This window comes from Capra hircus, chromosome 15, assembly GCF_001704415.2.
Source record: "Capra hircus breed San Clemente chromosome 15, ASM170441v1, whole genome shotgun sequence".
Lineage (NCBI taxonomy): Eukaryota > Metazoa > Chordata > Mammalia > Artiodactyla > Bovidae > Capra > Capra hircus.
Window position 1 is genome coordinate 43,869,912 of NC_030822.1, and position 15,482 is coordinate 43,885,393.

General features: G+C 49.3%; 1 protein-coding gene across 1 annotated transcript in view; it reads left to right on the top strand.

Moving 5' to 3' along the window:
• Positions 1–14,730, top strand: part of SPON1 (spondin 1) — a 311,073-nt gene extending 296,343 nt beyond the window's left edge. Inside the window, exons 8-16 of the mRNA XM_018059584.1 lie at positions 2,715–2,916; positions 3,866–4,006; positions 4,677–4,752; positions 5,771–5,953; positions 8,212–8,382; positions 8,460–8,627; positions 9,418–9,582; positions 11,294–11,557; positions 13,026–14,730. Of these exons, the coding sequence (XP_017915073.1) occupies positions 2,715–2,916; positions 3,866–4,006; positions 4,677–4,752; positions 5,771–5,953; positions 8,212–8,382; positions 8,460–8,627; positions 9,418–9,582; positions 11,294–11,557; positions 13,026–13,189 (1,534 nt within the window). The 3' untranslated portion in view covers positions 13,190–14,730. The remainder of the gene's footprint in view (positions 1–2,714; positions 2,917–3,865; positions 4,007–4,676; positions 4,753–5,770; positions 5,954–8,211; positions 8,383–8,459; positions 8,628–9,417; positions 9,583–11,293; positions 11,558–13,025) is intronic.

Here is a 15,482-nt window from a genome sequence, read left to right on the forward strand (position 1 = left end):
GAAAATGCATGCATGGGAAAAGGGAACGAGGTCCCGCAATTTGTGCCTAACTAGCAGGCTATGTAAGTGGGGCCTTCTGCTGCTGCTAAGTCACTTCGGTCGTGTCTGACTCTGTGTGACCCCATAGATGGCAGCCCACCAGGCTCCCCCATCCCTGGGATTCTCCAGGCAAGAACACTGGAGTGGGTTGCCATTTCCTTCTCCAATGCATGAAAGTGAAAAGTGAAAGTGAAGTCACTCAGTCGTGTCCAACTCGTAGCGACCCTATGGACTGCAGCCCGCCAGGCTCCTCCATCCATGGGATTTTCCAGGCAAGAGTAGTGGAGTGGGCTGCCATTGCCTTCTCCAAGTGGGGCCTTCAGCAGTCTATAAAGGCTTCCTAACATAGCATCTCCTTTGAGGTGGCAGGTGGGTGATGTCACATGAGGTAACCAAGGCTGGAAGAGTGTGTGAGCTAACCTAGTAAGTAGTGGAGCTCATCATCACACATCCACCTGTTCAGCTGGCCCACTGGACACCTGGCACTGGGATTCCTGCCTGCAGGGGCTCCTAGTCTCATGAGGGTGAGCAAACAGTGCGGACAGGCTCACAACCAAAGGGCACAGCTGAGACCCACACAGAGAGTGTGGAAATACAGACCAAGGGTACCGGCCTCAGTGCAGGGGATCAGAACAGCTCCCGGAAGAGGTGGCTCAGAACCTGAGGCCTGGGAGGTGAGCAGACCGGCGAGTCTCAGATCCGAGGCATATTAGAGTCATTGAGAGGACTATTAAAACACAACGCTGGGTCCTACCCTCCCCCTCCCCAGAGCCTCTAAGTAAATCTGGGGTGAGGCCCAGTTAGTTGCATTTCCAACAAGTTCCAACGCCGACGCTGCTGGTCCCAGGCCACACTCTGAGGAGGAGGTCCTCCTCCACCGAGGAGGGAGCTTTCCCAGCAGAGGCAAGGGCACGTGGGACCTGATGCCAAAGCCAGGCTAAGACCAGGTTCTTCCTCCACTCGGGTGCCTCCCCTCAACCTAGACTGGCATCAGGCTAAAATGTGAAGTGCATTCAGGAAGGCCTCCCTCCCCTGGCCTCTATTTTCTGATCTCCATCTGACCCTTCAATGCTGCTTCACTCAGTAACATTTTGCCAGGTGCCAGGCACTGAGCTAAGGACCGGATGTGAGTTCTCATTCAACACTCACAATAACCCTTTGAGGTAGATGTTAGGGGGGATCCCCATTCTACAGATTGGGACACTGAGGCATAGAAAGGTTTGGTCATTTCAAGGATGCACAGCTCTAAGAGGTGGTGTAGGGTGTGCACCCAGGTCTCCTGCCTGCTCTGCTCATGGTCTGATCCCATCTGGCCTGCCCAAGGGACCCAGTTCCACCAAGCCCAGCCAGGCCTGGAGTCATTGCTTTCAGGGACCAGGTGAGAGCAGCCAGACACAGCTGGTCCCAAACACAGCAGCAGAGGGATGCCACAAAGAGCTGCCAGCTAGACCGAATAGACGAGCTGGTCCCCAGCCAAGGATTCCCCATGATCAGCAGCCTGGGAGGCTAGGGAGAGTCAGGCAGAGCTGCCTTCACACCACGGCCTCACCAGCTGCGTCTCTGAACTCATTAACTTCTGTATGCTTTCTTTTCTACAAAATGAGATAATAAATTCCAACCCCACAGGAGTGTCATGAGGGAAAAATAAAGTAGTGCAGTTGTGCCACCGAGTGTGTGCGGAGCGAGCACAGCTCTCCCACCACGCTTCTTGGTCTCATCCAGCTCTGGCCACTCCTAGGACCCCTTCTTGGGAACATGAGGGGATGGTGGTCGAAGAACTGCCTCTCATAGCTGGGGGGTCGTCAGCCAAAGGTCTTTGGCTCTATAACTGGGTCCTTGCTCACCCACTGGAGGAAACGGCCTGGGGACCAGCTGTGAGGTGATGGGTGAGCTCTGGTGCCAGGGCAGCGCCCTGCTCTAAGCAGCCTCTGGAGGGCAATGAGGCAGCAGGCTGGGGAGATGTCCCCCTGATAGCACAATGTAGCTCTAGAGAGTGAAAGTGGAGGGAACTTAGAAACTGATGATGAAAAGAACACGGACCGCGAACTGAGACTGACTTAGGTTATGGTCTCCGTTCTGCCACTTTGCGACTTTGGACAGGTCACATAACAGAACCCTCTGAGCCTCAGCTCTCCCATCCATAGGTTGGAGTCAACAATCCTTACCCCATGTCCGCTCTGAGGCATCACTGAGAATGTAAAGGGAACGGCTTGGGGCACCATTATGCAGGTTTTATCTGTCACATTCATCTCACATCCAGCGCAGCTGGGAGCACACGCAGCTGATAGAATTTGTTCATTTGTTTATTCAGTAACATTGGTTGAGCACCTACACTGTGCCAGGCACTGGAAATAAAGCCAGAAAGACAGAATCCCTGCTATCCCAGAGCTTATACTCCAAAAAGGAATGACAGTCAATAAACAGTTTAATAAGGAAATATAACAGTAGTTAAGTGCTGAAGACACATTAAAACTGGATAGGGCGGCAGCATATGGCTCCCTCCAAGCATGGCCAATGGATGGGCTGGGAGAGAGAAACCAGCCATGGCCAAAGGTGGAGACCAAGAGTCCCCTTCTCTCTCTCCCTCTCATCCTTTAGCCATTGTCTGCCCAGAGGCCCCTCAGAGCATGCACCCCCAGGGCCCCAAAAGTGATGGTCTCCGTATTTGTTTCCAGGAGAGCAGCACCCTCAGCTGAATTTTCAGTGGACAGGACGCGCCACTTGATGTCCTTCCTGACCATGATGGGCCCCAGCCCCGACTGGAACGTGGGCCTGTCCGCAGAGGATCTGTGCACCAAAGAGTGTGGCTGGGTCCAGAAGGTGGTGCAGGACCTGATTCCCTGGGATGCGGGCACCGACAGCGGGGTGACCTACGAGGTGTGTGCTTGTCTGGAGTGGTGAGTGGCAGGCCTCCCTGCCCGGGCCTGTTCTGGGGGCCCTGGCCTCGGGGGTGAGGCTGGCTCAGGCTCTGAGCCAGATGAACTCGCAGTCCAGCAGGGGAGCCCCGCAGGGTCCCATCATCACGTACTCACAAGCTGTGTGACAGGGGCTCTGGGGAGTGCCTGTCCAGACAGTCAGGAGAGCACGGGCAGGGGGTCTGCTAAAGAGAGGTTCAGAGATAAGCGAAGGAACGGCAGGCAAAAGGCACAGAGGCTGAGAGAGAGAGAGAAGAGGGAACAGAAGGAAGATGATGTTCGTTAAGCTGGACCAGATTCCCAAGGCTTCCAGACGGCCAGGCTGAGGAGTTTGGATTCTTCCGTGATTGTCAATATTTTTCAGATATGGCCAGGACACCAACTGCATCAAAATCTGGAGCCATCAGAAAACTAGGGGTAGAACAATCTAGAACAGATGTTGGTAAACTGTGGTTTGGAACCAAACCTGGAGCTTTGGAATCCGGCCTCACACATTTCGATCCCATGTTGCCTGGGCTGCTTTCTCACTACAACAACTGAGTTGACTCCTTGCAACAGACACAGCGTGACCCGTGAAGCCTAAAATATTTACCACCTGACCCTCTGCAGACAAACATTCACCAACGCCTGGTCTAGTAGGAAGAACTCTGGATTCAGGCCAACCTGGTTCAGCTATATCCTAGCTGGAAATGGCTCTCTCAAACTTGGCATCTTCATCTAGGATTAATCCTACTGTGTACACAGGAGAATTTGAAAGTATAGACCTACAAATATCCATGCATAACACACAGCATGAACCAAATTCTATAAATAACAGTTGTACTTGTTAAGTTCCTGTCAAGGTTTTGGTTCTGATCATATATCAAATTGTTAATTTCCCACTCTGTATCTGTGTATTTTTTCCATCGCAGTCACCCAACAAGCCTACAATTCCCCAGGAGAAAATCCGACCCCTGACCAGTCTGGACCATCCTCAAAGTCCTTTTTATGATCCAGAGGGTGGATCCATCACTCAAGTAGCCAGAGTTGTCATCGAGAGAATTGCTCGGAAGGTACTGGGTTACAGCTCACCCTGGCACAGACCCTTCCCATCAGGAGACTGGACCCCTTTCTGCTCTAGAATCATGGGATCCCTGGTATATTTAGGATGTGGAATTCTGGGGCCTCTCAGAGTTTCTAGACACAATTATCCCTATGATAGAAATAAGCAAAATGAACATGGAGGAATGATGTGATGCTCAACCAAATGATTTGCTCCAGGTAACTAGACTTCATGGTAAGTGCCACAATCGATTACTAATGTCTGCCATGGGCTTCCCCGGTGGCTCAGTCGGTAAAGAATCCGCCTGCAATGCGGGAGGCGTGGGTTCGATCCTTGGGTTGAGAAGATTCCCCTGGAGGAGGGCATGGCAACCCATTCCAGTGTTTTTTGCCTGGAGAATCCCCGTGGACAGAGGAGCCTGGTGGGCTATAACCCAAAGGGTCGCAGAGTCAGACACGACTGAGCGACTAAGCACAGCACACAGCCATGGGTCAGGAAGTGGGAAGTGGCGGCTTTACTGCCATTTCTTCTTTCAGTCTGATTGTAAAAGTTGGCCCACGACTCTGCCACAGCCTAGGGTGCGTGCACAGGGTGGGCATTCAATTTTATATCCCCCCTCATCTTTCTCCTGTACAGTCCACTCTCTAATGAGGGCCCTCCAACTAAAATTCCTTTTGCAGGGGGAACAGTGCAATATTGTGCCTGACAATGTCGATGATATTGTAGCGGACCTGGCTCCAGAAGAGAAAGATGAAGGTAAGCTGCCTCCCTTTATTGCAGGTGGCAACATACATTGGGAATAAAAGATAAACTACCTTTGGGGAAAGCAATTTGCTAACATGTTTTAAAAGCCACAGCAGAACCCTTTGACTTGATGATCCCTGTTTTAAGACAGATTTTTGCTTGGGAGATAATCGAAGTAAGGCCAAGGCTAGGCACCAAGTGTCAGGGATATGGTGAAGGCTTGACACTGGAATGTGTATTCAGCAGTATCAGGCCTTTAAAGGGTCATGTAAATGGCATCCCCATCGGCTCCATGGGACTCCGATGACTCTCCGCTAGGATTCGCACACTAGCCTGTGAGGCAGGAGTGGGTGCAATCACTTCTGCAGCAAGGGAAGTCAGCCCAGGCCCTAGAGTCAGGAGGCAGTGGCAGAGCCCTGGCTTCAGCTCAGGGTATCTCACAGCATCTGGAGCTGAATGAGCTGGGCTCTCCTGCCTGGGCCCTGGGCAAGAAGCCCACCTCGCCACATTTCCTCAACTGTAAGATGGACAATAACAGAGCCTGCCTCCTAGGGAGTTGTGGTCCTTACCACAACTGATGGGATGGATAAAGTTCTTAGAATCATGCTGGCACATAGTAAGTGCTCAGTGAACACTGGCCACCTTATGCTTATCATGACACTCTGTGTGGGATCCTGGGAAGGTGAGCAACAACACAGAAAAAGCCTACGCTTCCCCACATTGCCCCACGATATGCCGGCACCCGTGTGGAAACGCTGTCTGCCAAAGTGAGGGCTGGCATTCAGGTGTTGAGAAGGGACAGTAGGAGACTCTCTCCTTACTATGAGGTTACTTCAGTTTGTTTTAGTGGGATGCCAAAGTATTGTTTTTGAAGGGAAGTGAATGGCTGCTTGCATCACAGGAGTATCCCACCTCCCAAGGCTGGTCAGCCAGCGGGGATTTTCTTGTCCCCACATGAACCTGTCCAGGGGGAGGGCCAGTCACAGCTCCCATAGGCTCCCAGGGAAAACATCTCACATACTCTTCCCAGATGACACCCCCGAAACCTGCATCTACTCCAACTGGTCCCCGTGGTCCGCCTGCAGCTCCTCCACCTGCGACAAAGGCAAGAGGATGCGGCAGCGCATGCTGAAGGCACAGCTGGACCTCAGCGTCCCCTGCCCCGACACCCAGGACTTCCAGCCCTGCATGGGCCCCGGCTGCAGTGACGAAGGTGAGGAGGCACCCCACCAGAAGCTGGCTGACAGCAGGTCAGGAAGGGGGGTCCTACCTGACCATGCCGGCCTCTCCCACCTGGTCTGGCAGTGCCCGTGATGAACACTAGGACCCTGACTGGACATGTCAGTGCGACTGCCTGCCTAGGGCGACCCTCATCTCCAACAGTGTCTTGAGGGCTGTGAACACAGATGTCTCATGACATCAAAAGAATTCTTGAGATTGACTGACCATCCCCAGCCATGCAAGAAAACAGACACAAGTTATCAAACAGCTAGCAAACATGACAAATTACAGGTAGCAAGCTGCCTATTTCTGGGCCTTACCTCCAATTTCTAAGAAGCAGGTGAACAGGTTGGCCAAGACTGAACCTAGATCCTTGCCCTAATTCTGTGTTATCCATGCACGGCCTGCCTCAGCCCAGGTCAGAGCCCTCACTTCCTTGTGTCAGGGCCTTTGGACAGATCGCAGCAGTTCTTTCCTTGTAACTGGTCAAAGGTCAGGCTTTAAAAAGTCAGGCTTGAACTACATACCTGCACCACCCATGTCATGCTGGCTGAAGCCACGACATGTGCTGATTGCTGTGCAAAGGCCAGCTGCCTACTTTCCAAGGTACAATCCTCTCTTTACCTGAACAGATCTGTACTCTGTGCTCTGATCTTAACTGTCTCAGAGGCACAAGGCAGTAAGAAGGGATGGGTAGGCTGGGCTGGTTTACAGAAGGAAGAAAACCACTTCCAAGCTGAGGATAACTGAAGAGACCTTACTGACCCCTGGCAGGTCATTCACTTGCTGGCTCTTCCTAGGGCACAGTCTTAAACAACCTCTCCTGGATATACTGCACAGTGACTTACGGCTGTCTGTGCCCGGGACGAGGCGTTTCAGAGGGGAGTGAACCCTGCAAGCACAGACAGCGTGCAAGTCGTGACTGCCCTAGCAATGCTGGAGGCGCTTTCTCGTTCTTGGGGTTGAGACGGCAGGGATGGGTGGACAGTCTGAGGCTTACATGGGGAGCTGAGGTCTTTAACCATCACCTCCAGAGGGGAAGAATTCCAGTGGCTCCCAGGTGGTAATGATAGTTCTGAAAATGGCTGGGCTATGCCTATTGTTATTTGGTGGTATACAGCAGCAAATTTACCAACTATTTTTAATTGTACAGTTGAGTGGTGTTCCGTATACACACACACACACACACACATAATTATGCAAACATCACCACCCTCCATCTCCAGAACTCTTTACCATCTCACAAAACAAACTAGACTTATTAAACACTAACTCTCCAGTCCCCTGATCCCCAGCCCCTGGCAACCATCACTCTGCTTTTAAAGAACTGAATATTCTAGGTATCTCGGATAAGTGGAATCATATAGTATTTGTCCTTTTTTTGACTGGTTTATTTCATTCAGCATAATGTCCTTAGGTTCATGCTTGTTGAAGGACATGTCAGAATCTCCCTGGGTCTAACAGGGGTTCCAGCTGTCTTCCACCAGCACTGTCTAGCAACACTGTCCATAGGTTTGGTAACAACACGTAGCCTTCACTCCTGTGTACATGACTGTGGGTGTGTGCAAGCTGGCCTCATACTGAGATTTCCATCCTCCTTTCTAGCTTCATCTCCCAGTGCCACACACAACACACTCCAGACAGGCTGTTGCAAGAGCTAGTCCCTTCACCTTAAATACTGATATTCTCCACCCAACCAGCGTGCCCTCCTGTGTGAAATCCACCCCAGAACTCCAAGGAGCTTCTCCCCCTCCAATTCCCTGGGCTTACATCTGCTGTCATATTTTCAATACCTAGAATTATTGCCAGTTTATATGCCCATCTCTTTCTGGAGAAGATTAAAATCCATACTATACACATCTTTTTAACTTCAGTCACCACATACCACTAAGCAGTCAGTAAATTTTAATTGACATGAGTAGATGGATGGATGGATGACTTCATATCCCTCATCCTTCTTTAGAACAGACATATGTCACTCTCTTATCCATCTAAACATCTTTCAAATATATTGTCCAGTGAAGGAGTAATCCCCAGTGCTCCATGCACCTGGAGAAAGACATTTCCTTTCAAGAACAATTCCTGGTTTAAAAATATGTGCCCTTTACTTTGGCTTCCATCCTCAGTTGCCCAAATTCCCCTGCATGCCAGCTGACCGTGTAATTTCTGCCCTTGGGGGAGCTAGCTCAGTCAGTGGCGCGAGTCCCAGCTGCGTGCCGCCGCGGCTGCAGTGTCCGCTCCCTGTTGCAGACGGCTCCACGTGCACCATGTCCGAGTGGATCACCTGGTCGCCCTGCAGCATCTCCTGCGGCGCCGGCATGCGGTCCCGGGAGAGATACGTGAAGCAGTTCCCAGAGGACGGCTCCGTGTGCACGCTGCCCACCGAGGAGACAGAGAAGTGCACGGTCAACGAAGAGTGCTGTGAGTGGGGTCCCGGGGTGGGACAGGCACGGGGTCTCGGGCTGGGGCTGCTCACACGCCGCCACCGGACTCCCCAGCTCCCAGCAGCTGCCTGACGACCGAGTGGGGCGAGTGGGACGAGTGCAGCGCCACCTGCGGGATGGGCATGAAGAAGCGGCATCGCATGGTCAAGATGAGCCCCGCGGACGGCTCCATGTGCAAGGCTGAGACATCTCAGGCGGAGAAGTGCATGATGCCCGAGTGCCGTGAGTGGGCGGGGGCGCTGGGGGAGAGGACGGAGGCCCTCAGCACTGGGTATCACTGTCGAGGCTGCGCAGGTGCAGGGGGGAATATGGGCACCCTTCCTGGCAGGGCACTTCCCCTGTAAGATGAGAGCTATGGGTGTGTGGACATCATCCAGACCCACAGAGAGTGACCTTCTTTGAAGGAGCAATGCTGAGACGGCAAGCTGGTGGCCTCTAGACAGCATTCACCTGTAACTGTGATTTTATAGGACCCCAGAGTATCTTTTCCAGAGGTTATACATGTAGGCAGGTTGTACATTCCCCTTCTTGTTCTGCTGGACTTGCCCGTGGTCCCATAAAGCAATACATCTGCTCTACACACAAATGTTATAGGCCCACACATCACTACAGAGAGGCACACATGCTAGGGATTTCAGCACCCAAGTGTCCAAAAACACATCATTGAGCCTATCTTTTAGCACGCAGTTCTTGGGGCATGTGGAATGTTTCTGTCTCTGGCGAGACCCTGTTCAGACCCTCGGGGTGTTTCAAGTGGGGAAGTGTGTATTCGTGTGACGGAGCCACATTATGAGCTCCATCTGGGCCAGGGGAGATGCAGGAGAATGACAAGAACAGTTAGTGGTTTGCTGAGCCACTCCTGGCTCCATAAAGGCCACTTGGGTTATCTAAACCCACTAGGCAGTTTCACTTTACTCAAGGGGCCTGAGTGGGGGACAAAGGGTAGGGGGGCACCAGATCAAAGAAGGCAAAGGGAGCCTGTTCTCAGTGGCAAACCTGGCTCTTGGTCTAGACACCATCCCATGCTTGCTATCCCTGTGGTCCGAATGGAGCGACTGCAGCGTGACCTGTGGGAAGGGCATGCGGACCCGCCAGCGGATGCTCAAGTCTCTAGCCGAACTCGGGGACTGTAACGAGGAGCTGGAGCAGGTGGAGAAGTGCATGCTGCCTGAATGCCGTAAGTCCTGGCGCTCCTGGGAGCCACCTCTCCTCCTCTTAACCAGGCCTGCACGCTGCTCATGTTGCTAGGTCCTGTGTATGACTGCTAGTTGGAGAATCCCACTACTGTCTGTGAGACACCCAAACTGCTCTTAAGTCTAAACAGGAGACTTAGATGGAAAAATGGCACAGGTTCAATAAAACTTAATTTTGTAGTTCCCCACTCACCACCCCTCCCTCAATTTAGAGGCCCGTTTGACCCATGGGTTTTTCCATTTTTAAATTCTATTCCTCCCCACCCATGACCAATTTACCCATGACCAGAAGGTGGACATTAAACCAGTGGTTCCCTGATATGAAGACAGGCCAGCAAGTAGAGCCCTCAAAAGCCCCATACCCACCCTCATCTATTCTCAAATCTCTATGACCAGCTGAACTTACTATCTAAGGAGACAGCCCATTTTTCTGGTTAGTCTTCCCAGAGAACTTCTCTTCAGGTGGTGGAAAATCAGACTCGTTTGCTAGGATCTGTTTTTCTGGCTTCCTCTGAAATGCACTTGCAGCCTCTGTGCTTCCTCTCCCTTGCAATTACTCAGGCTGCCTGCCCAGGGGCAGATCCCAGCTCTGTCCCTTACTGGCTGTATAAATCTCAGCACATTATTTAGCAACCCTCTCCCTCATCTGCTCTGAGAATTAAACCATATAACTAGTACAAAGTGCTGAGCCCACCAAGGAAGTGTGAGCCTCCACAGCTCTTCGGAGCTGGGGCTCTGGAATCTTGTGAGACGCTGTACCAACTTAAACAAAACTATATCCACAGGGCCCAGTGAATGGAGGGAGAAGAAAAAGGAACATTTATGGAACACTCACTGTGGGCCAGGACTGGGCTGAGAGTATTATTACTTCACTCAGTCCTCACAACCTATTAAGAAAAATATTGTTATCCCTATGTTGTAGATGGGAAAGCTGCTGGAGCTCCCACAGGGAGAGAAGGGCAGACCATGAACAAAATGAGTTCTCTGTAGATCCAGCCAGCCTGGCCCCCACTTTGCAGAGACAGTGCAATTTGGAATCATCTGCCTCCCTAGAAGACATCCTGAGAATCACTCAGAGGTGTTAGCTTTCCTCCACGTGTGTGAAATGCTGGCTTCATGAGAACTGGCTGAATAAGCCATGACACCACTTGGTCCTTCCCTACTGCATTTTCTGTGTCTGACTCCTGTGTTTTGATGATCGCCAGAAGACCCAGGATGATGATGTGAGAGCAAGAGGCGCTGCCTGGCTCTTACTGCAAAAGTCACAGTGTCCTTAGCATTAGTCCACAGGGGTAAATGGCACCAGTGAGCTGTGCCTTCCCTCAGGGAATCAGGGTCCTTGGCTGTGGAAAGCTGGTCTGTGCCACCTGAGGCTAATTTGACAACACTCTAGAAGCTTAGAGAGAGCAAAAGGCTCTGAGCTAATCTTTAAAGTCCCTCCAAAAGCCTTTTCAAATCATAAAGAGGGTATGTGGGTTTCAATTGGGGCCCCATTCTGCATCCAATGCTTACCAACCATGTGGACTGGATAGTCAGTCTTTCCCGTGAGCTTCAGCTTCTTCTTCCATAAGAACGGGGTAACAGTACCTGCTCTGCATTTTTCAGAGGCTTGTGTTGAGATGTTCAAAGAACAGTTAAGTATACAGACCTTGTTTCAGACGAGAGCTACACTCATTCCCATCTGTGTCTTGCCAGCCATTGACTGTGAGCTCACGGAGTGGTCCCAGTGGTCGGAATGTAACAAGTCGTGTGGGAAAGGACACATGATTCGAACCCGCATGATCCAGATGGAGCCTCAGTTTGGAGGCGCACCCTGCCCAGAGACTGTACAGCGGAAAAAGTGCCGCATCCGGAAATGCCTCCGAAATCCATCCCTCCAGAACCTGCGCTGGAGGGAGGCCCGAGAGAGCCGGAGGAGTGAGCAGCTGAGGGAGGAGTCGGACGGGGACCAGTTTCCAGGTACTGCCCCGAAGTGTGGGCTGGCATTCAGGGAGATGTCAAAGCAGTATGGGTCTTGTAGGAGTCTGCTAGTAAAAGAAGGGTGTTTCAAGGGAGCAGGCGTTGTTATTGCAAAGGCACGGAGAAACCCAAGAACAAGATACGTTCAAGTGGTAAGTGGGCTCTAGAAGAACACACAGTATAGGGGGAGGCAGGAGGACAGGGACCAGACCAGGAAAGGTCTACTGGCTGCTGAGGACTTGATCCTGCAGGTGAAGGTTTTAAGTAACAGACTGACTTTAATAGGCCTGTGTTGAGTAGTCTGGAGGTGGCAAAAACAGAAGCCCAAAGACTGGTTTAAATTTTCTCTGTAGACAAGGAGAAAGCTTATGTGTCCCCCTCCTTCAGTATAACTTAAGGAGTTCCAAAACTTAAAAAAAAAAAAATCCCACTTAGCGCTTCACTGCTGAATAAGCTGGTCCCAACCAAGAGCGCAATATCAGCAAAACAATGAAACAATAGCTGGGAATAGCTTTTTGCCTAATATCATTTCCATAGTCTAATATAAATATAAAACCAATAGCAAGTAATAAGTCATTAGCGAAACAAAAAAGTTGAGAAATGTGCATAAAAATGACGTATGACATAACCACATCTATTTAGAATGCATTCCAGTATCAAGTGACAAACTTCAACAATGCAAAACCACAATCATCTTCACACCAACCTAGTATACATAGTGCTTTTTTTTTTTTTTTTAAATTAAGATCTAACCTAATCTTGGGGTCAGGGAAGTTTTCTTTGAGAAAGGCAAGTCTATTTACATGGGAAAAATAATCAATTATACCTGAGTTTACTTGATACTGGGGAAGCTAAGTACTTGGGAGAGCAAAGCATTAGAGGGAAGTGGTTACTTGCTCCTTGGCTGGTTGCTGCATTAATGAGCCACTCCAAAACAAATGAAATTTATAGGATTCTGTAGGGCAGTTACTTGGATTGACTTAGCTGGATGATTCCTAAGGGATTTAGCTTAGGCTTAGCTGAGTGGCTGCTGTCAGGTGGTGGGCTGGAAGGTCTAGAGTGGTCTCACCTGTGTTTCTGGGGCCTCTCTCCAAGTGGTCTCTCCAGCAGATAGCCACACTTGCTTACACAGTGGTGGAAAAGGTTCCCAGGGGCTTTTTTCAAGCCATGCTTGCTCATGTCCCATTGGCCAAAAGCAAGTCATACAGCCAAACCCAGATTCTAGGGGTAGAGGAGGAGACTCTGCTCCTTGATGGGGAAGAGCTACAAAGTATTAATGGACCATTTTAATAGTCAATCACCTATGAGCTAACATATGTCATAAGAACTCTAATAACTTAATAAGAACTCAACAAAGTATTACATACAAAAGCAGAGCAGTCCAGACAACTACCTAGGTTTGACTACTAGAGTTCAGCCTCCTTGTTCTCGCCATGTCTGCTGGCCTAATCAGGCCTTATGCTTTCAGGCTGCAGGATGCGCCCTTGGACAGCCTGGTCAGAATGCACCAAACTGTGCGGAGGAGGGATCCAGGAACGCTACATGACTGTGAAGAAGAGGTTCAAAAGCTCCCAGTTTACCAGCTGCAAAGACAAGAAGGAGATCAGAGCGTGCAACGTCCATCCGTGTTAACCAGGGTACACGTGTCCCAGGGCTGCACTCTAGACCCCCAGAGGCATCAATGGCTGGATCGTTTGTTTGCTTGTTTGTTTAAGGCAGTTTAAATTGTGTACACTAGTTTTCATTTCTGCAGGGTGGTCTGCCCAGTAGTCCTGTGGATGCTAGGGCCACCCTTCTGTACACTTCTTGGTGGGCACAGAGTGGGGATCGGGGCAGGGGCACGCAGGGCTCCCTCATCCTTAGCCGGCCCTCCTCCAGCACAAGTGAGTAGTGTCAGTCACCTGTGCTGAACAGAACGTGTCCCTCTCGAGCATCCACCTGGGCAGCAGGACAGAGACCCCGGCCTCCCCAACATGGAGAGGCAGCTGTGCCCGCAGCTGACCCTGTGCGTCGGTGCCAGGGCGCAGCAGCAGGGAGACTTTCCTGATTGGGTGGGAGTGAGAGCAGATTCCCCTCATTCTTGCCTGTGGCCTGCTTGCTTGCCTCTCCTCATTTAGTGGAACTTTAGGGTCCCTTGTTGAGTCTCCTCAGTCATCAGCAGTTCTTGGGGAAAACAGCTGGCAAACATGAAGAGAAGCACTGATGTTGGGTGGCTTTTCTTCTTTCACTGAGAAATTCTGAATCCAGTATCTCAACCCCTAATACTGGTGGTTCCTGATACTCCAAAGGAAAGAAATGATGGCTGCTTTTAAAAAAAAATATAACCAGTTCTTACACCCAAGGTAAAACATACTGAGTCTAGAAATTATTATTCCCTTCTTTTGGGTTTTTTTTTGGATATAATTCTCTTAGGAAGCCAGATCCTAGATCCTTAAGAACCACAGCAGCAAAACTGGCCTCAAGAGCAATCCCAGGCTTGAGTTTTTTTAAACCTTCCAACACAGACTTTTAAATCAGCAAGCCAGTTTCTAACAAGAAAACCTTTTTTTCAGTTATGCAAACATTCTGCCGAGTTTGTCTCCAGCCCACCAAGCCATTCCTTCAGCAAAAATACTATCTTAGAACTTGAAAGGGTTTTTATAGTCATAAAATTTTATATGTAGAGGGAAAAAAGTGTTTCAGAGACCAAGATAAATCCAGGGAGAAAGGAATGTCACAGAATCAAGTTAGCAAAAAAATCTGGTGGGAAGTCAAACTTACATACATCAGCCCTCTACACCAAGGGTCTGGTCCTCTGACACAACCATAGGGAGGGTCATGGTTTTCCATCCCCTTCCAAACACAAGCACACCAAATTCAGGGAGACTGACTACCAAGGATTAGTGTAAAAGGACATTTTACCAACTTAAGTCCATCAGCAGTTTCTACTTATTCATTTACTGTTAAAATTACTGTTCTGCTCTTGTTGCAGGCATTCTTTATTGTGCTTAATCCAAATATGTACCATGGATGAGATGCATACAATGCTTTGAATACACTACTTTAAGAATTTGCATTAAATACATCAGGATATTCCAAACACAACATTATATATATATATATGCTACAGCCTTGAATCTGTACTGTTTTAACTACGAGAGAGACTATTCAATAAAAAACTCATTGGGTCTGTCTTTCGTGTTTTAAACTAATTCAGTGTTCAGAAGGTTGGGTCTTTTTTTTTTTTTTTTTACAATTGTTATCCATTTCAGGCATACTCAGTAAGAGATATGCCTTTTGCACCCTCATTCTGGAGGGACCACTATTCCCATTCCTGAGCTTTCTGGGGGTCTGATTGTTTGCAACATTTTTTTAATCCTTCAAGTGAACTGCTTTCTCCTCCCTTGTACAAAGCAGTACAAAATATAAAGAAATAAGAGGTTTAATTTCTATTTGCACAAAAGAAAAAGCCCTGATATACAATCTGCTTGCTTTTCCAACATTACTCTTAGCTATCTAAACGCATCCTTCCTCCCAACCCATGAAAATCAAAGCTCCACAGAGTGGCAATTTCTAAGTAACAACAAGCCACCCTAGTATCTCATGTTCTTGTTTGGTCCCTATTTGGGTAAATTTTAATCCAAATTTTGGAGACTTAAAACCAGGCAACTGGTTAATGAATAAGAATGGGTAACATGTTTCTTGTTACATAAGTGTTAACTCTCTTTTGTTTGCAAGGGGGAATTTATATGAAACGTCAAATCTCTTTCTTACCAAAGTCTTGTGTTAGGTGGTTTACAGTTTTTCTGATTAACCAATCTTTTGGAAATAAAGACTTTTTACTACAAAATAAAATTTGTTTGGGCTTCCACTTGAGATAGTAAACATATCATAAGACACCCAGTAAAAACTGCCATACAAAGAACAACTATAATTGTGTGTATTT